Consider the following 21,105-nt stretch of genomic DNA (forward strand, 5'->3'; position numbering starts at 1 on the left):
TATCCTTCTGTGGTTTAAAGTTCCCAGGTTAGAGACAGGTCAGTTATTTTTTCTGTCTCACCTTTTAGTACTTTGTGCACTTTATTTCTCTGCATGTACGTATTTGTTGTTAAAATGAGAAGATTAAAGTGCCTACTTTTTTTGTAAAGTGAGTTGCATATCTCTGTGGGGTCATGTGTTTGAAGTTTTGGATGGGAAGGGCAGTAGCATGATGTTTTAATCTAAATGTTCCAGTATGCAGCCTGACAAGTGTAACCCATCATATCAAAGTCCGTCACCTCCCATATGTCATTGCCGCTTTGGTGCATGGGAGCACTCTTAGCCTGCTCAAGGTTAAGGGAATTCTTGATTTTTCTCAATGAGAAATCTCAAAAACCCGAAGTTGTCATTTAACTTGCCAATGACTAGAGCTACTTCCCAGCAAACCAATCAGGGTATCTAACATTATGGTGTCTTTCTTCATGTTACAGGAATCAAAAGGTTTTGCCACTGGAAAAAGAAGGATGTTCTTTTTAGTATTGGAAATGTTTGTCACATAATTTGGAAAGTCTGAACAATGAGGACAGATAGACCTTGGTCTGCAGTACATAACATACTTTTCTTTTTTTTGTCTTCAAGTCAGGTATGTGGATCCAACTAACAAGGTTACTATACGGACAATGTGTAAGAGTCATGTGTTGCACATCACATCAATAATCTTGTGTTTGTTAAGGGGTCAAAGTTACTCATCAATTTTCATCTTGTTTCTTCACTACATCCTACAGTCTTTTCTTTATGGTATTTGCAAAATTATATATATTTTTTTGTACTCTAGTCAACATTCAATATATTTTTTTTCAATATTTTGCGCATGGGCCACAAGCACATCACTTACAGAGGCACAACTATGGTTAGCAGGCTGCTAGAAATACATGGACATTTTTACTTATAGATTTTTAATACAAAAGTTGTGACAAGTAAGTTTCAAGTCTGACTCAGTAGTTATGCCTGCCCAGCCCATCCCATGTCTGCATGAGCTTCTTTTTATTTCTCTCACACTTTTTGTTGTTTGGACCAAGCAGGTTGCAGTGCTCTTTTTTCTAGACAATCTGAGCTTTAGTTCAATGCCAGAATACAATGTAGTTTCCAGCCAGGCAACATGTAAGACACAATTAACCACTGGAATCCTTGCCATGTGTATAAATGCTTAGTTTCTCTGTGCTTACATTTCACCTTTTTCTAGTTGCTTCTATGACTATTGGCCTTACTGTGCTGGCTCTCCCTACCTTCTGTGGTCTTACCTGCACTTCTAACCACCAACAAACAATGCATGCTTGTACGTTGATAGATCTATTTGTCAATAGTACGTCTTAGTGAATGTGAGTTTTGTGCAAGTGTTTTGTTCATTATACTTTGCAGTTGTAAGAGCTCTGTGGTCTACTTGGGAAGACATGTCTTGCTGGTCCACACTAACTGTTTCTTGTAGTTCACTACTGGTTATACTGAAGCTGGACTAGTATCAAAGGTTGGCTGGTTAAAAGTCTGTTTTTAGTTGTCAGAGGTTAGGACGGCACACACGTATCCCCCACATCTTAGAATCATATGGTGTTGTCATCTGGGATGCAAGGTAGCAGTATTTAATAGATAAAAAAAATCATCTGGAAAGACCTAACATTCCCATTCTCATTGTCACTAATACTGATGATGTCCGTCCATACTACCATTACCATATATGGGCAGGTGCTTGCCTTTGTTTGTTCAGTATTTCGGACAACCCGGTTGTCTGTCTTCAGACATGCCGATCTTTTTGGCTCCCTCAAGCCAACTTTCAAACTTTCCCGGTCTTTAATCCTTCCAAATGTTCTCACATAAAGACAACAGAGAGGAAAACTATGTCAGCCTGAAAGCAGGTTCAGACCAAGACTTTTCTGACTCAGTGGATTCATTTTGTCATTCCTTTTTTTTAGCTTTGGGATCAACCACAATATGCTGGTATCTTTCAAACAACAAATTGTTTAGATTGAAACTTGTGACCACTTTCACAACTGGCTTTAGAATGCCACTCTTGAAGATTAAAAAACAATTTCCTCAAGGTAGAGAAACGCCATTCACTGGATCAACGATCCTGTCATAACACTCAGCAAGCTGAATGTGACTGACTGTTGGAACTCTAGATACACAATACCGAGGATCCCACAATCCAGTCTGGGAACTGTTGAGCTACAGGATGAGAACACCATATGCCTTTGATGCTGGGATGACTGATTTAGACGTTAACTAAGCCTTAGATAGATAACCATTGTTTGTATCTAAATTTACATCTAACCTACTTTCACTTCCATGTCGTATCATCTTCCTACATCTTAAGAGTTTTACCTTAGCTCAGCATCTAAAGGTAGAGCATCAAGACTTGGGTTTGCCTTTTATTTCATAGATATATTTCTTATAAATGCAGCATGGGATAGCGCAGACAGGGATTCTGGGATGGCACAAAGAAGTGATAGGTAAATAGAAGTGACCTTTAACATCTGACCTATGTACCCAGTAAACTTTAACCTTCAACTTTTCTTCATCAACTCAACACAACACAAGTCAATCTTTGGCAACAACTTCAACAACCATGGCAACAGCATAACCTCGTGAACCTCTTACATCAAAGGTCAGATGGCAAAGGTCATTTACAGGCCAATCAAAATCTAGAGAGCGCTAAAACAGAAACCTTTACAAGTATTCCAGCATCTGGAAATGAGTATATAACATGTCCCTTATACACAGGGCAAAATTCAAATTTACAACATTCTTAATACTCAAATTGGCTTTAGTACAATTGTATACACATTTTAATTTAGTGAGTCTAATGTATCCAATTTTCTCATCTTAAACAACAGACACTATTGAACCATTGGGTGCAATATGTCCAACTGTGTTCTTGCATAATCAAATGTCTGTAGTTGAATTCTGCAAACTTTTCTGCATCGCCTATCATTTTCACAGTCTGTTCCATACAAAAGTCATAGCTGCTCGGCGAAGAAGAACTTGAACTTAACACGACAGAACCTTACAATACTGATGTAACCAGTGATTCACACTAGCACAATGGCTTGGCACCAAAGCTGGAGAATGTCAGTGACCTGGGCGATTTCTCCCTTTACAAACAACAGGAGCGGAAGGGTCATATTCTTATAGTTACAGTAAACTGCAAGCATTTTTTTTTTACCCTGCATGCACTGTTCCTGGTTACATGAAACAGACAACACCTTTTCTTGAGTCTTTAACATTTTGGAATCCTTTTTTTTGTTGAATACAAACTCTTCATAATACAACAGATATACAACTATTTTAGTACTTTTTTTTGTATTTATTTATTTTCTACTGCGCCTGTGTTTGTTGAAAGAAATGCCCAAGTTGTTTTTACAGATGTGTAGAGTATTAGGATATGCAAGGGTGGTAGACAGCCCAAGATATACATCAGGTGCACAACTGCCCAGTATGTACATGGGTGCACAACAGCCCTAGACCATGCGAGGGTGCAAAACAGCCTAGACTTTACTATGTAGGTGCAAAACTGGTAAAACGCGACAGCTGTCAATCAAAGCCTCTTTGAGAAGGCAGCAGATGTGTGGGTGAAGTTCTTCCGTTACTTTGAAAATCTCAATGATATGTACAACACGACTGTGTAGCCACAGTGCCAGGCTTGGCATCCCAGTATTTACAGAGAGGGATATTTGACACAATCAGATTTTCATTACTATCAACCTGTAACAAAATTAGGTATCAAACATGGTAAATAAGCAAGAAGCACAAGAATGGACATTATTCATCAATCCTTGCAGAATAATTGACAGCTGTCAGGTCGAGTGAAGTATGCACCCCCATGGTTAATGGTTTAGGCCATACTCAAGGAGACTCTGCATCATCCTTTGAACAAACTTAATTATTGCCACTAGAAGCTTTGGTGACCAACGCCCTTGGAACAATGTTCCTTACTGTGTGCCAAACCCAACCCTCACCCCCAACTGGTAATGGTACACCCCATAAGGTATGGGTGTGCAAACTGTGGTGGACTTAACTATCTGTGTAAAAGGGGTTGATATATGGAATACCAGGTACAAATTTCAGTCGTGTTCCTTCATCTGCCTCCTTCATTAATATCCTTGTAGTCTTGCAAGAGCTCATCCTATCTGAACTGTTAGATTTGTTGTCTCTATATAAAGCCTGTGTCTATAAGCAGACATGAATCAGTGCAGGGATCTCAGCTTGCTTGGCACACATGCAAGAACATTGTCAGGTTGTCCTAATAACACAGGGCTGCTGGTTGCTGTGCTAACCAGGCAGGGTCCCCGGCTTACGTCATATACTTCATGATGGCGCGTAGGGCGTACAGAAGTTCAGCTTGCATACGGGCCTCCAGGACCATGATGCACACATGCACCTGAGGAGGGACAGACACAACAGAGACACCCAAGTCAAAGTTTTTGTTTGCTTGTTTGGCTTGTTGTTTCCACGGTGAAGGCTGGACGGTGGGGCGGGGTGCTTACATCATGTACCTCATGATGGCACGGAGGGCATAGAGAAGTTCTGCCTGCATGCGCGCCTCCTGAACCATCAGGTTCACCTGCACCTGTGAGGGAAGGAAGAGGGGGGTAAGTACATGGCAGGGGTTAACATCTTACACCACAGTCAGTGTATATTTGGTGTATTTGTTAAAAATTGAAGTTTGGATAGTTACTAAGTTGTCCACCATCAGAAACTGGTGGCTACTAATGAGTTAGTTGAAGACAGACACACAGACTTCACAAGTTTAAAAAAAAAAGAGATTAGACAGGTAACAGTAAGAATTTTCCTCTAGAAAGTCTTTTGATTTTTACACTTTTCCTTCTACAGTCTAATCCCTGATCATGGCTTTGAAGGATGCAATTCAGAACACGTACAACAGACAGTTTTGGTCTTCATGGATGTAGGAATCGCAATATGATTGCAGAGCTCAAAACAACACCTGCATATGCAGGTTAGTGCTTGGATTTGTGCAGGTACATTATCGTACTTCTGATGTATACTCTTGCATCTAACCTGCACCAGTCCATGTACTGGGTTTAGAAAATTTGAGGTACATTGCATATGTGGATTTTGTTTTACTGTAGTGATTGCTACCACAAATGAAATGGAAAAGAAATATCAAAAATACTTTCTAAACCGTTTTCAGTGTGATATATGATTCCTAAAATCTGAGTGGAGTAGGTAAACTTTGGCCAATGCAGGACTGGTGATTTAAACAAAGTTACCTACAAGTTGGTGCACATATGAAAAAAGTATTTCGTGTCCTGGAATGTGTTATATATGTTCTGTTCATGCTGTACAAAGTGTGGTTAGAACAAGACAGATCCAGGCAGGCCTGCACCATAAGCTGGAAAACTCCTAAGAAATTAGAAGATTAGATCTATTGAGATTAGAGTTAGGCCAGGCTATACCAATAGACATCATTGTTTCTCAAGTTAATATCCTAGAAAGGAGCAGTTAAAATCAAACATTCTTTGGCTCTAATTTGCTTTCAATGACTCTTTGTAAGCAGTAGAATCCAAGAATGCCAGTGAGAATGTTATTGGTATAGCCTCAGAAATCACACCATTCGATTTATAACATGCACAGATAGTTAGATATTGAACAGTGCACAGGTAACAACTAAAGGGATGTGACACACATACGAGCAACAGATGCACTAAGAATACAGGGTTGTTACAGAACAACAACAACATGGGTGTATACATGTACATGTAGGTAAAAACACACAACACTGTAATGCCAACAACTTGTTACAGTTTCATAGAGAGAGCATATTGTCATATGCACTCCAAATTGGTGTCACTGCAGAGAAAACGACTTACAGGAATAGATTTTGTTTTATCTACTGGAGGGAAAGAAGATGTGACAGAAAACAAAACAGGCAAACATTCAACAATCTTGGGTCGTCAAGTTACATTCACAAGATGTGGAATTTCTAAGTGTGGATGTCCAAAGTCAGCTACCTTTTCTGAATGTTTGAATTCCTTCCAGAAGTTATCATAGTCCTTGCGTGTGGTCCTCTCGGGGTAGCAGGTGACTGTCTTGATGAAAGACTTGAGCCTGATGTCCAGGAGCTGGTTCACCTCCCCATAATCGTAGTCGTCGTGGAAGATCCCAAACATACAGTGGATGTAGTTCCAGATGGCGGCACGCAGCATCGACGTGTCCACATCCTTCTGTGGGCCCATTCTGCAGGAGGAAAATATTTCATCTCACAATTATATCAAAGTGACGACACGTTGATAGTTGATAGTTGATGTTAGTGGTCTGCAACATCAGCTTGTCTGCCTGGCGTTCCACTGTGTATTGTATTGTTGCAATTTCGAATAAAGTAAAGTACATCAAAGTGTTTTTTTTCTCATAACGTTCAAAAGGTCAAGTTGCAATTCTTGTACATTCCAAGTTTTAGGTTTTTTTTGCAGACATCAAATGAGAGGTTTCTTACAATCTTGACTATTGACTGCCACCTGGGAATGAGTTCATGGAGGCTGGCTTTATGTAAATGTAACTCAAAAATGAAAGTTAAGTTAAGGATAGAAAAGAGTACCATTCTGCCCAGTACAAGGGTCTTTTGACGGATGAATATACATATTTCTACAGCCACACAAGGGCCACGGCCTACTTTAATTATCACGAGGACAGAGATTACAGGTAGTAATAATGCTTGACACTTACGTGTAGTATGTCAGATCGTACGCCATCCTGAACTTGTCGTCTAGCAGCTGCCCAATGTCCGAGTACAGGCGGTTGACCAATGAGAAGCCTTGATCCTCCCACGAGTAGTCCTGGACAAACAGATTTTTTAATCATGTGACAATCCAAACATTTTTCAGCTAATTCTGTAAGATATACTAGTTCTCTTGTACTTTTACTAGATTAACGTCTATATGAGACAGTACATGTATACAGGACTTCAATAATGCATGTAGCAGTACGAACATGTCATAATGTCCCTGGTTTGACAAAAGCATTCATTCACTCACACATTGTGACCACAGGTATTGGTTAAAATATGCAGAGGTGAGTATAGAAATCAAGCTGGAGACATCACTGTCAAAGCCAGGAAGTCACAGTATACAGAATTGCACAAACTTAATACTGTGAAAAAAAAGCAGGTGTTTATGGGTCAAAACTTCTTGTTCTCTCTTCTAAAGGGGGTGAGTATCTCAAATCTTAGTCAACTGACAAGAACGTTTAATGAAAATATGTGCTGTGTGCTGTCCACGTTCAATCAAAATGCAGGACAGATATATGTAGCTGCAAAATAATCCACAAAACAAACCTTGCAGAGGTGCTATACCGTACACACATGTGGTTATCACGGTTTAACCCAACATTTGTAATACAGCATATATCACACAAAAGTGCAATATGGAAGTGGATTGTAGAAGACTTAGAAGTCACAAAGATGGAGCAAAAGAAACAGACGAAAGCAGAAACAAGCCTGTTTGTTATTCACAAGCTACAGTTTGCATATCTGGACAACCATTCAGAACAAACTCCACTTGACACGTGTGTGGCCAATCATACTGTATGTGGTGTAGCACGTGTACTCAGCAGATACCCATGCCTTACAATGATCATACTACTTATCAATAATAAGCAAGCTGCATTTGAACAAAGTTTTGTGTCATCTTTTACCCAAGTTCTCTTTTCTTTACAGCGAAATTGATACACTGTAAAACATGCTTTAAAATTTTTCGACCATAACAATATCCAGAAATGCCAAAAGCTTAAGCTCGACATGCCAAAGTAAAGGTCGAGTGCAGAGGTCAAAGGTTGAGGAAGGAGAACATACCCTAAGCCAGCCTGGAGGGGCTTCCATCTCCAAGTGGCAGGGGCAGAGCAAGCAGAGTGAGAATGGATGGGTTGTCAAGACAACAAACCAGCTAAGCCCTTATCCCCAAAGTAGAGATGCACCAACCCCCGGCATACCCTCGGGAAACCCCAACAGCTTTCAAGACAGAAGACATTCTCAAGAGACCCAACAACATTAAAGAAGTAGTGACAGGAAACATCACATTCACATTGCAATAGTTCAACAAACAGCATGCAATATTAACTTGGATGTTGACTGTCTGCAGAGTCCCAAGCTTCTACATATCACCAGCATGTGGGTAGGATTCAAACCATTCAAATGTACCTTGCAGCACTACGGTGTAGTCCCACCATGCAGATGTAAATTTTGTACTCCAAAGGAACACATGCAAGCACAGGGGAACAAACTTCACAGAACTGACAGGCTACAAATGCCCTTTTCCCTACAAAGGCACTTGTTGTAGTCACACGGATTCAGACTTGGCCTTAGTGTGTACTGTCTATTGGCTTTGGAATGTGCTCTGTATGGCACAAAACCAGTTGGTGCCCTTAAGAGTTAAAGGGGGCTGAGCCTCAATAGGGAAAAAGAGCAAAGCTGACTCCTTAGAGAATACATGTCTAGTTGCAGTTCCCATAATTATTTGAGACCATCCCTGCACAGGGCAGCTCACCTGTGCTCTGAAGGTGGGGATCGTCCGCTCCTCCCCTCTTTTGGCGAAGTCCTCGTAGTGGAAGTGGGGGTCGTCCCTGTACTTGGCATAGTCAGACACTGCGAGGCACTCTGAACAGGCACTTTGGCCTGGTAACACTGTAGGGGTAGGAAGCAATTTGTTCGGTTGATATGGAGCTTTAACCATTCAAAAGCTCAGTCTACCTAAATTCCAACAGGTGTCAGTGGTCTGTTACTTGGTTGGTACCAAACCTTACTCAAAGTTCGAACTATATGTACATGTACAAGGGATCTAACATACAAAGGGTTATACAGTCAACTCATACTCGTATCCAAAATTACAGGACTGACAGGAACTATTCATAATCTAATGCACAAAGAGGCAAAGGTTACTAGTTTTCGGCAAGAACAAAACAAGCCGTCACAGTTGAAGCCTGAAAGGTGAAAGGTTACTCACATTCCAGACTCTGCTTCTCGACTTTTTCGAATCTGTGTTTCATCTCCTCCTGGCTGATCTCCTGCAAGTCTGCCGCTTCCTGGATCTTCTTCATCCGGTGCATCAGCATCTCCACACCCGGCTCACTGCTCTCCAAACTCTGCAGCACAAACAACATCCAACATGTTAAAGAAATGAAAGTTTGTCTGGCTTGCATTGATGTTACTACAGTTAACATGTGCTTAGCTTATTACCACAGCTGGCAGTGCTAGCCAGAATAAGTCAAATCTCTCCCAGTATGTACATCCCATAAAACTGCAGATCTAGAAAAACAAACTGCACCTATTACAGTCAAACCTGGATTCGGCAACCATTCAAGGGATTGAGGACAGTTGGTTGCTCAGGAAAGGGTGGGGTACACTATGTAAAAATGGACGGGATCGTTTTAATGTGGCTTGTGACTGGAGGTGGTTGCCTGCAGCAGGTGGTTGCCTGCCTAGGTTTGACTTTAGTACACTGCAAACGTCCATTGTTTACAGGCTGTATGGCTCTCCCCTCCATAAGCTACATGTACCTACTGTGCCGTGACTACCAGACAGCAGTTTTCTATGTTTTCTTTTCATACAAGATGTTACTACCCCAGATATACTGACCGATGCAACATTGTTGGAGTGGTGTGCCTCCACGTCGTTGGCTCCCTCCGATAGCGAGGCGGGTTGTAACGTGTGCCCGCACTCGTGGTCGATCTCCAGGTTGATGCCGGTGCCGAACACGAAGCTAGCGAGCGAGTGGAAGTGAGCGAGCAGCACGATGGCGTGGACGAGCTCCGACAAGGACCAGCTGTCATTTCCTCGCAATAATTGCTGAAAGGAAGAAATTTCATTATAGACACAGATTTCAACCCTATGCCTGTCTTAGATCATGGAATTAGCCAAGAAATTTCAAGTAGGGAAGCTGAAACTTCAGGATTGGAAAAACTTGTTGACTTTGCATATTTATGTAACATTACGTAACGTCTGCCTAACAATCAAGGACAGCTTGCAAAATGATGGTACAGTTCTGCATAAAATCACTAGATGGTACCGGTGCTGCATTCACAAGTGCCATTTCCTTTTCTAGTCAGGTAGCAAGTCCAGTTCTTCATTTTATCATACTGTACATTTATACACTAAATCAACTGTTGTATTTCTGGACCTAGTAAAATGCATGTTGTGTGCTAATGTGTAGTACTTGGCAAGAATGTGCTGTGGACAAAACAAAATGGTGGAAGGAACTGCAAACTGGTGAATTTTACTTTTTACTTTTTAGCCAGCTCAAACTAGCATGAAGCATTGTTTAACCTTGGTTGTAGCCAGACAACAAAACAGACAAACAGAATGATAATCAGGCTTTCAGCTGAACAACTGGAGTAAGAAATCATCCCCAATTATCCCCCCTAATGCAGCCAGTCTACCAGGCTTTTACTCCAGCAACTAGAGCAGTAAATTGGCCCCACTTCATGATCACAGCTCCCCAGTCCTACCAGCGCCTCTGTGCAGGCTAATATTAGAACACCCTGACCCACTTCAAACTGGGCAAACTTTCACTTGTAACCGGATCCCAATTTAAACAATTTCTAATAGCCAACCAACTGGCAGGGCTACTTCAGCCCCAGACAGTGGAAAATTCCACTGCATTTACAGGACAGAATATTTTTTGACTAGCATGATGCCCACAACCCCCCAGCAACATTGGTTTGTGTTAAAAGAATGATATAAGAACAAATTTACCGCTTTCAGACATTAGAGAGATTTTGATGGAGTAAAGATTCAGCAATCTAGATGTGAAGGCTTTCCACTTGTTGCACATTGGGTTAATTGGGTGCCAGCTCTCATGATCATGTGCCTTGTAGCATGTTTTAACAAGTCATCTGGCTCTAACCTAATTTCAGTACACAGCAACAAAAAAGAAGACTTCTGGATCTAAAGTGACTGTTAGTGATACATGTATATAAATTGTTGGACTACGTTTCACATTCAGCTTTCTTCATCTCCATATGTTCTTACCTCTATGTGTTGTTTTGTGATGAGCCACGGTCTGTGTGCCAGGATTTTGTTCAATTCGCACAAGTTTTTTAGCTTCTGTGGGATGTAGTCCAAGCCCTTCAGCCAATCAGGATCACCGTCCTGCATCAGAAACTCACTTTCCTGCAGGTCCACCAGGTAGCTGCACTGGTGCCTCGCTGCCGCCTGGAGAGGGGGGAGGAACACGACGATGTTAGCATCACTGGCTTTGCTAAGGTTTTGCTTGAAAACTCAATGGACCACGCCACATGTACAGTAAACACAGTGTAAAGACCATCATCAATCTGTCCATTTGACAGTACAAAAACACTTCAGAAAATTAAGGGTGTGTGGTCACTACAGTAACTGCTCACACCAATGCACACTTTCAGGTATTTATTCTCAATACAAGTTTGATAACATGGGATCTGATATTTGTATAGGTAAGATTGTATTGTACATTTGTATTGTTGGTACCTTATGTTAAACACAATAAAGCTATGATCACAGTTTGTATCGATCCTGGCTTGGGGTGTATTGCCTTGTATATAGTCCAACCTTAGACTGTTATATTAGACAACCCCTTAATTGTTGTGCTACCATTCTGTGTTGATAGGGGAAGGGTGTACTCACCATGACTCCTATGTAGTGCCTGTAGTCCTGTGGCAGTGGCCCGTCCAGGCGCAGCAGGTAGTGCTGCAGCCGCAGGAAGCTCTCCAGGTACTGCGGGTGGAAGCCCATGACACTGGTGATGTTCTCCAGCCGATTGTTCTGCAGGAACGCGTCCACAAACAGCTGTCTGGTCTGGAGGGCGATAGGAGAAGAGAGTTTAGAAATTAAGTTTTTCATGATTACTACAACAATATTCTTTAAAAAAGGAATTTGGCATAATGGAGAGTGTAATCAAGTCAAAAAGAATAGGGTTAGCCTAGAGTTAGAGCGTTGATGTCGACATTTAGAAATGAAGTTTCTCATGATTACTAAGTTAAACTAAGATATCGTTTTCAAATGGAAGAGGAGCTTGGCATAAGGGAGGTTGTGATCAAGTCAAAAAGATTTAAGAGTGCCCTCCTAAAGTTTTCTGCAGACAAGCAAATTCATTAAACAGCATTCAGGGATCCTTGATTAAGTAGTTTATCTTGCAGGTACAATCATCACCATAACAGAACGGTGAAGTTAGTATACAATAAAAGAAAATCTTTTTATTGATATAATGATAATCAACATAATCAAAACAACGCATTACTGAACTGAGGTAGCTGATATCCAGACACATCAATATTGTCAGGACGCCATTGTTTGGTCGGTAAACATCTCACCTATTGGCTACTATCTTAACAAGCTCAGCAGACCACAGAGGGAAACAGGTCATTCAAACAGGTGATATCCCATTTATGCCCAACTGTACATTCATTTTTAAGAACACTTACTTTGAGCAGTAAATTGTGGAGTGCAATCCACACTAGGAATCTAGGAATGGGGAGTCTTTCTCACCCAGGAAATTATTCAATTTTAACACTCGTGAAGGATATTTCCTGAATTTAAAGGGGCAAATTTTAAATGGCTTTTGTCTCCCTGTTGATAAACTGATTTTTTGTTTGTTCATAAAAGGGGATGTAGAAATTGTGAGCAGGGCAAACTTCCTTCCAGGGATAGAAGGACAGATGGACATTTGAAAGAGCCTTGGTAACACCATAAAGGTCAGCATGTGGAAAACTTGCATGTCATCCTGCGGCTTGACAAGCCTAGGGGTCAATAACCCTGCACTGGGCTTGCAAGTAATAATTCATGTTACCATCACACGCAACCTGACTGTACCTATAATCCTGCAGCCTTACAGGCCTTTTAGATCCTTGTAACTTCATTTCTTTTTTTTTTAAACATCAAAGTTTTTAATGGGCACAGTTTGTTCCTAAACAAGGCACAGTTTGTTCCTAAACAAGTATAGAGGACTGCTTTACATATTAGTATTAAGCAGAGCATTTCAATTTTGTCTGGCTCATTTATCATATACATTAGGGGAGTATTATTATTAGACGCTTGTTGGGTTATGTTTGGTGACTTTGCCAGAACATGTCTAGCTAGCTGTGGGAATTTTACCTTAAAAAGCTTGAAATTTTACATTTGGATACAAACAACATTCAATACATGTATATACAAGCTTTTGATGGACTTCAAAATTTTAATGAATTACAGTAACTAAATAAAAGTTTTAGTATGTATGTACCTTTATAATACATTACAAATTAACTATTACAAAATTAATGTAAGAGTGACATTACCTGTTCATCATCTGTCTCTGGTGGTACAATCTGCAAAAAACAGTAAAAGAAGACAGTGTGAATTCAGGTGTAAGCTAATGAGCTGACTGTACAACATGACAAGCTCATGAGTAATGCAATACGGTGCAAAATTTTATGAAGAATCTTAACTACATGGACATCCTGAAAATATTCTTCGGTTGCTTGCATGAGATAAATGTTTGGGAGAAGTGCATGTAAATATGTTTGACAGTGTCTGTTTGTAATGAGTGGAAAGCGTAGAAATAACATTATACCAGTATCTCCAAATGCCATTATAGTTAAGACATATTCACCCAAACCAACTGTGCATGGACATGCAGCAGTCCACTGTGTTCTGCTGCTGCAGTGGTCTGGACAACCTGCAGTTGCAATCGTACGGACATGTACATGTGTACCTCGAGGGTAAACTCACCAGGACTAACGCCTCCCCACCGTCCTTCCAATAGCTACCCGGCAACTCTGTACACGGAATGAACACATTCGGATTCCAGCCAGTCTTTGGCAACTCTGCAACACCGTCCCCTCTCATGACAATACTAGACAGTACAAGCGATACTTTAAATGCTGCTGAACAGAAGTCTGAGTCTTTAGAAAAACGTGGCGCACTACTTAGAGGCACGTTTCCTGCTGCAGGGCTGGTTGAGCTGCTGAACTGGAATGAGCCTTTGACAAGTCCTAGTGAACTCTGTAACTTTCCATTACAGCATGGCTACGTGTAGGAAAGCTCATCAGCCAGTAACCATATCTGCAGGCAACATGGTAGGCAGCTGTCAAACAAGCCTCTTTCTATTGGTTCTCCTCAGGCTCCAGCAGTGAAAAACTCAGATATGGCTCAAGTTTTGACATCCTAAGTGGCAAAGTTTAGCTGTGACATGACTGCTGATATACATATACAGTAGGTCTCGCGCATGTGCCATATAGGGGGCAGGTCCTCGTACCACCCTGGAGAGCAAACAACGTGCCCCAGATATCAGGAATCACTCCATCAGCTGCCCAAATATGCCAACTTGTTTTCCCTTGATCCACACAAGTCTGGCCTCACACCAGTCTGTAAAAACAACTGAACCCCAGCCGGGGCACTGACCTGTTTTTTACATGCATCTGAACATCTACGAAAAGTGTGGCTTTTAAAGGTAATAAAACGGGACAAATTGCAAATTCTTTATCAGCCAGGGCAGCTTGACCTAGCCTAAGCAAGTTCCGTAGGTTGTGTCAACACAAGCAACTGTTCCCCTTTGTCACTACAGACAGTGGATCAGCTGTCCCAAATGCTTGCAGCAGAAACTGTCTTGTTAGAAACCTGACCAGGGTTGAAACAAGCCAATCTACAGCAAAAGGGCAAGCAGCAAAACAGAGACAACTGCAGTTTTTACATTCCTAGATACATATAAAATGTGTCAGTCACAATGTTAGAGCAACTAATTTCTCTGCTCATAGGCATATACGTTTGTGTACCTCATGATCATATAGGCATACAAGTTGGCTAGAAGTCCTAGAAGTATACAACATTGTTTATCAAATCTAGAAGGACCACTTCACTTGGCCGGCCTGTATAGGTACAGTAGAATATTTCATCAGTGTTGTGCCTGCCTTATTCAAACAGGAAGAACAGCTTCTCAGAACAACACAAGCACAGTAACATCCAGTACTCCAACAGTCCTGTGCAGTGTAAATAGCACATTTCAAGATCCCAGAGTGCTGAAAAACAACTTCTCATTCACAAAAACAAAACATCTGGAGTGTTGCTTAAGTTCAACACATTGAGCTCAATACAACAGCTGTATGTGAGCCAGTTTACAGAAATAATTCAAGCTTAAGTTTTACCCTTTTTACACACTTAACTTTCTGTTATTCCTATATCACCGAGCAAAAGTACATTCTGCAACGTTTTCTAAAACCACTCCAGTCACATTGTGGAGCTAGGCTTTCCGTCTATATGTGAGTTGAGGACTTCCCCAGATGTAGAAAATGCATGTAGACCGCGTACATGTAGGACTGCGTAAACTATATAGACCCAGGGCCTGTGTAGACTTTAAAAGAAAGCCTCTTCAGACATCTGACTGCATGTGTCATATCTAAATCAACAGATTTCAATAAAATGTACTGTTACAGTGTTTAAACAGGTGGTATTCCTATTGAACAGTGATCAGCTGACCGACCTCTCAGCTAATGGAAATTTCCAGTCCTTTTTACTTTTAGGCTGATTTAGCGTTCGGCTCTGATTGGATGGTTCTAGAGGCCTGTCTGAGGCGTTTCCAGTGCCCTCGAGCCTCGATCATGTCAGTTATGGAGACTTGCCAAAATAGTTCAAGGTCTTTGTACAGACTGGGTCTGCTTATCAAATTCAACACGGTCTTCATAAGAATGTGATAATCCTAAATAAACACATAAAAGAGCACCTTGACTGTGTCACAGATTGTCCACATGTACATACCCTATCATAGGTAGATTTTGTCTCAGAAGGTTAAGTTTGGGCCTCTATTACCACTCTGTAGAACTAATGCTGTAGGGCTGGTGGCCTCAGAAAATGTCTCAGTCTACTATTTTGTTGAGTCAATGGCTTTGTTTCCATTCATTCACCTTGACTTCCAGTATACTACAATTTACAGCAGAACACAGGCAGGGGTGTATCAGTCAAAACTGTCTACAACCTCAGAAAAGTCATGTGTGAAAGTCATGTCAACTACACACTGCTCAGTGCATTAAAATTCAACTTTTGACAGTTTACAACAGTCTGAACAAGAGAATTTTCCATCTACATTAAGTTCACATTTGACTTAACATTACTGATATGCCAGTAACGGAAGTATATATTTCTATATCAGTATGACTCACAACAAACATGGCAAGGAGCCAAGCAACTAGAATAAGAACTGCATAAACTGTTGACCTAACAAAAAATTAGAAATTGGTACCAACATTTCCAAAAACTGTTCCTCTCATGATCCTTCCTGAGTCTGGACTGAAACTTTCCTGGTCGGTCTGTTCAAGTCATTACCAAAGATTAAAAAACATGATGCTATAAATAATGCCGACTTTTCAAACATGTTGACCTTCATACCACTGGCCGCATTGACCTTTGTCAACAGACGTGAAGACTGACCTTTGGACGTGATGATTTTCATTATAGAACATGCCCTGGTTCTGATTGGCTAGGATCTACGTTGTTACAGAAACGTACACGTCAGCCAACTACACGTAGTGTCTCTGGCAATGTTACTTGCGGTCAAGCTTCATCTTTCGACTTTGAACAACAACAAATGATGAGAGTCTTTTTAGAACAGTTCTGAATAGTTTTTGACCACAGTTTTGGAGGCTTAGCTTGAAAGTCCATCTGTGTTGATAAAAATCATTCTGAAGGTTGAACTGCAACTTATGATCCACTGCTCACTGAGTCACTTGCTATTTCTGCATAACATGACATCACAGAAGCAGTGGATTCCTTATTTTTTGACAAAGACAGCAAGTCCAATCTTCTTGTCACAGTTCAACCTTGCTTTAAGTCAGGAGGCTGTTATTTTACATGGCCCTTGTCCACATGTCAAAACAGACTTGGACAGGAAACAGCTCCTTTTGGGAGGAATGTTGGCAGATTTCCAAACCCCTCTCTGATTGGTCAGAACTGGAGGTGTGTCTGGGGGAGTGTACGTGATGGAAAATCTCTGGCTTGGCTGCCATCCTGTCCTGTTTATTTTTGGGGCTTTGGAGTTTGGTGCCATGTCCTTTTCTGGATCCTAAGGCCAAAACAGCTGTCAGCTGATGTCTCCAGCTGCTACTGTGTCAGATATTGTGGCAGCAACACGGACAATCTCTGTAAAAGATTATTGTGCAAAAAGTTGCAAGTGAAATTTGGGTGTAAGCCAATCTGCTTGAATGTGTCAACTGCATACAATAGTTTTCCCTACCATGCAGAACAACTCAAGCTTGGCTCCAGTTACCAATTATCTGAGTCAAGCCTACAAACCTGGTGAAATATTAACTTTTGTCCCAGATTTGACCTGCCGAATGACTTTTTCATTGGAAACCCACTGTGCTGTGCTGTCAGCCTTGTCGAATTGTCTGAGCACACATACAGATATAAGAAACAGAAGACAATACTTTGATGAAGGTTTGACATCCAGGTAGTAAGATACACAAGATAACAGGAACTGCATAGATTCGTAAATGGTCAGACGTTTCAGGTAGCATTCACTACCTTTCGCCAGTGACAAAGATCTGTAGTCCAACAGATCAAACGATGAATTGATATGAAAGTGAGGAAAAATTTTAGACTGTCCAATGGAAACAAAACTACCGGTAACTGACAAGGTTAAAACCAGGTTGATGCTAATGAGTCAGTTAGCTCCTGTTACCCAAGTTCGTTGATTGGTCATAGTCCAGCACAGTACACCTGGCAAAACTTCACGCTCCACACACTTTGAAAACAGTGATGTCATACAATGACATCAGCTTCTACCAATCACGAGACTTTGTCATAGCAAACATTATCCAGGATGAATGCATGTTTGCTGAAAACAGTTTCTGCCATAATGCAACTTACATGTACATGGGCAATCTACAGGGCAGAGACATCCAAATGGTAGACATAGACTGAAAATGGATGGACTCTTCAAAATCTGTGGTGCTATATTGGTATACAAGGTATGATGAAATCCCACAGGCTAGATGTCTGTCAAACTGCCCTGAATTCAAGATACTGCCAACAATGGACTAGTCACAGCCCTACATCATGTATGTCTTACAGAGAAGCACTAATTACTCCAGTCTGATAAAGCTAGATTCTTACACATACTAGTATATCTGTGACCATGGTCTATACTGTGATATCAATATCCAATATACGACACAGACATGTTGAATCACTATATATCTATATAGCATAGGTTGATGTAGTCATGCAGCAGAAATGTTGTAAATACCAGATGTAATTTCTCAGTATGACCCTTGGATCAATAAAATCTCCTCTTTGGGTACAAGGTGATCCAGACACCATATGCAAACATTGGACAAATACTGAGCTTCCTATATTCTCAGCAGTGAGGACAGCTGGTAGGGAACCTTTGACATCTGACATACTGACAGGGACAACAGTCTAGTTCACACCAGCGAGGGCTTATGATTAAAATGCCAGAACAGGCATGTGTCTGAGTCTTTCTCTGACTCAAACTTTGCAAGACAGAGTAGGAGATGTTCCAGAGGGACTCAATAAAGGCAAAATAGGATAATTCCACCATGCAATAATTACCAAGGATCAGTACCAGAGTACAATGTACAACATGTACAGAACAACCAGAGCAGCATAGTACCTACGGCTCACATCAGTTGTATATTTCTTTAATTCGATTAAGGACAACATATTTGCATGATCTAGGCAGACAGTAGCAAAATGAAGTGAAACTGTGCAACCAATTGCAATGGATACAACTGCTTACAAGTATGGACATGTGCATACACGTACAGCTTAAAATGCACAGCACAAATTTAAGCAATGGTCCCTTACCATGCCCACGGACACAGCCACTCTCCATATCAAATCCCGGTGTGACTCTAACGTGTCCCCTGCTGAAGGTTGTGAGAACGATCTCATCACTAGTCCTGGCATCTTCCTTCAGGTCCCCAAAATACTTCATACATACATGAGCCCTGCTAGTTCCCCTATAGATGACCAATCTGCAGGCAGGCCCACCTTCCACATTGCATCATCACCAGGGGGCTTAAAATATCCACACGACTGTCCCGATTGGTTGGTTGCTGTTGCCCAGTAATCACGTCAGCTGAAAGGGACAGTTTGTGTGCCTACAACACTTATCACTCTCCTCCTTCTATTGGTCCGTTTGAATAGGGCTTGTGCCGAACATAGCTAATGTTGACTTATAGTCTAATATTTAACTTTCCCTTTAATTCAAGACAAGGTCGGAATCACAATGAGTCAACTGCTTTAACAGAACTGCTGACAGAAGGCAAAAGCTATACAATACTAGACATTAGCTGATGCAGCAGCTGTTATTAAAACTTGCAAAAAACAAATGTTCTGCTCTTGATTTTTTACTATTTCTAAGATGTTAGTACTAGTATTTCAGGAACTTTTGAAGCTACAATGACATTGTTACCATTGTCGGGGGCAAGAGAGTAAGTAAGACTAAGAGGCCCACTTGAAATGTTAGAGGTAGTATTCTGATTTCAAAAGAAAAGAAAAGATCAGTGCAGTTACAACCTTTTTTTAGCGACACTCAATGCTTCTGTCTCGCTCTGAATGTCCAGGCACAAACTAATGAGTTGTTACTATGGCAACGTTACAATGCTTTAACACCAGCGATGATGTCATGTGAACTGTTGTCCCAGATTACAGGTGTGTTGGTTTCTATCACACCTGTTCCCCCCACTTCAGATGCTAACTGTTCACATGTTAACAGGTAAAAGGTATACAGGAGACAAACTTGTACAGCTGTGCCCAACAGTCATTGCTGAGTTTTCAAATTTCTCTTTGACGCAACATGACAATTGCAAACGGTTAGTTTGAAGCAAGATTAACCATGTTTTCAAGAATGGTGAAATGGCAGTTGCAAATCCCTGAGTCACCACAGATTTGGGCAAGGGTAAGAATTTTGGAAAATTTCCAAACTCCTCTGTGATTGGTCAGACTGAGAGGTGTGACTGGGGGCGTGGGGCCCCCCTGGGTCGACCTTGTCTCTTGCCAAAACCTCCAAGTTAAATGCATGATGAAAAATATGTTAAGTAAAGCTAACATTGGAACAGTACAGCTACTGTATGTCCTTCCCCACTTCCACGTTTTAAAAGGCAGGGAGAAAGTAAAAGGACTTATCATATACCATGTACGATTGTTGAGCAATAAAGTTCACTATATCACTCAATAAGATCTAGTGTCCATATGCATTGCTTACAATGTAAGTCAAACCAGCACGAAGTTCAGACAGGCCATCTTTGGTCTACATGAAATTTCACACACTTTGAACTGTTGAAATAAGACAAAGAGTCTTCATAATGTGATGAAAGTAGGGCATACTTACCCACATAGCAACCATGGCCTCCACACACACGCACATTGCCAAGTGAACAGCAATATCAAAGCTCTGAGGCCAGAGGGGATCACTGTATTGTTAACGTTACCTGCAGGCAGACTATTGATCTAGCGGAGAAAGACGCACCAAGCAGCACGTAGGCAGAACTGCTTCATTATAGTCACCTTATCTGATATGGCATGAATACAATATGTATTAGAGATGCAGAATATTGAAATAACAATTCAAAGACCCCCTTTTACATGCAGTTGAGGTAGAAGAGTGGTTTAAGCATTGTCAGTGGTCAATCTAATAAATTTTCCACTTTTGGCAGAATCTGCTCTTAAGGGTGTGCGTGCTAAACGTGTGAGGAGTTAACGCCCTACTGGCTTGGGTATAGTTCTCTATCCTGTATGTAGTTTCTTCTCTGCCTTACCATTTTAATTTACATGATAAATAACTATCATTGATAAGTTAAAAAACTGGGATGGCACAGAAAAAAATTTGATTACAATAATTATGGTAAAACCATTAGTTTCAAGTCTAGAAAGTCAGTAAGTTTGATAGTGAAATAATTTATGTTCCTAGGTACAATGCATTTTAGGTGAAAATTATTTCAACAATGCCATTGGCTGCCAGTTATATCTTCAATGAAAACAATTGATTAGCCTAATTAATGATTTTCCCTTTCAAACAACATACATGTACTTACACAGATATGAGTTGGTACTTTCTCAAATTTCATGGCATTGCTCTTCAACTTTATCCTAGGAGGTAC

General features: G+C 40.9%; 1 protein-coding gene across 10 annotated transcripts in view; it reads right to left on the bottom strand.

Annotated features, from left to right (window-relative positions):
• Positions 1-333: 333 nt before the first annotated feature.
• The window catches only part of LOC136434043 (sestrin-1-like), a 62,863-nt gene continuing 42,091 nt past the window's right edge, over positions 334-21,105 (bottom strand). For 5 of the 10 annotated variants that reach the window (XM_066426714.1, XM_066426793.1, XM_066426749.1 and 2 more), the window contains 10 exons: positions 13,288-13,317; positions 11,639-11,809; positions 11,009-11,191; positions 9,617-9,826; positions 8,985-9,123; positions 8,529-8,665; positions 7,838-7,864; positions 6,715-6,824; positions 6,003-6,228; positions 334-4,600 (listed from right to left, as the gene is read on the bottom strand). In XM_066426714.1, the coding sequence (XP_066282811.1) occupies positions 4,514-4,600; positions 6,003-6,228; positions 6,715-6,824; positions 7,838-7,864; positions 8,529-8,665; positions 8,985-9,123; positions 9,617-9,826; positions 11,009-11,191; positions 11,639-11,809; positions 13,288-13,317 (1,320 nt within the window). In that variant the 3' untranslated portion in view covers positions 334-4,513. Of the gene's footprint in view, positions 4,601-6,002; positions 6,229-6,714; positions 6,825-7,837; positions 7,865-8,528; positions 8,666-8,984; positions 9,124-9,616; positions 9,827-11,008; positions 11,192-11,638; positions 11,810-13,287; positions 13,318-13,720; positions 14,338-18,808; positions 19,017-21,105 lie in introns of those variants that run through there. The other 5 variants (XM_066426775.1, XM_066426757.1, XM_066426723.1 and 2 more) reach the window with 5 other exon arrangements.

Source organism: Branchiostoma lanceolatum, chromosome 1, assembly GCF_035083965.1.
Source record: "Branchiostoma lanceolatum isolate klBraLanc5 chromosome 1, klBraLanc5.hap2, whole genome shotgun sequence".
NCBI classification, from domain to species: Eukaryota; Metazoa; Chordata; class Leptocardii; order Amphioxiformes; family Branchiostomatidae; genus Branchiostoma; species Branchiostoma lanceolatum.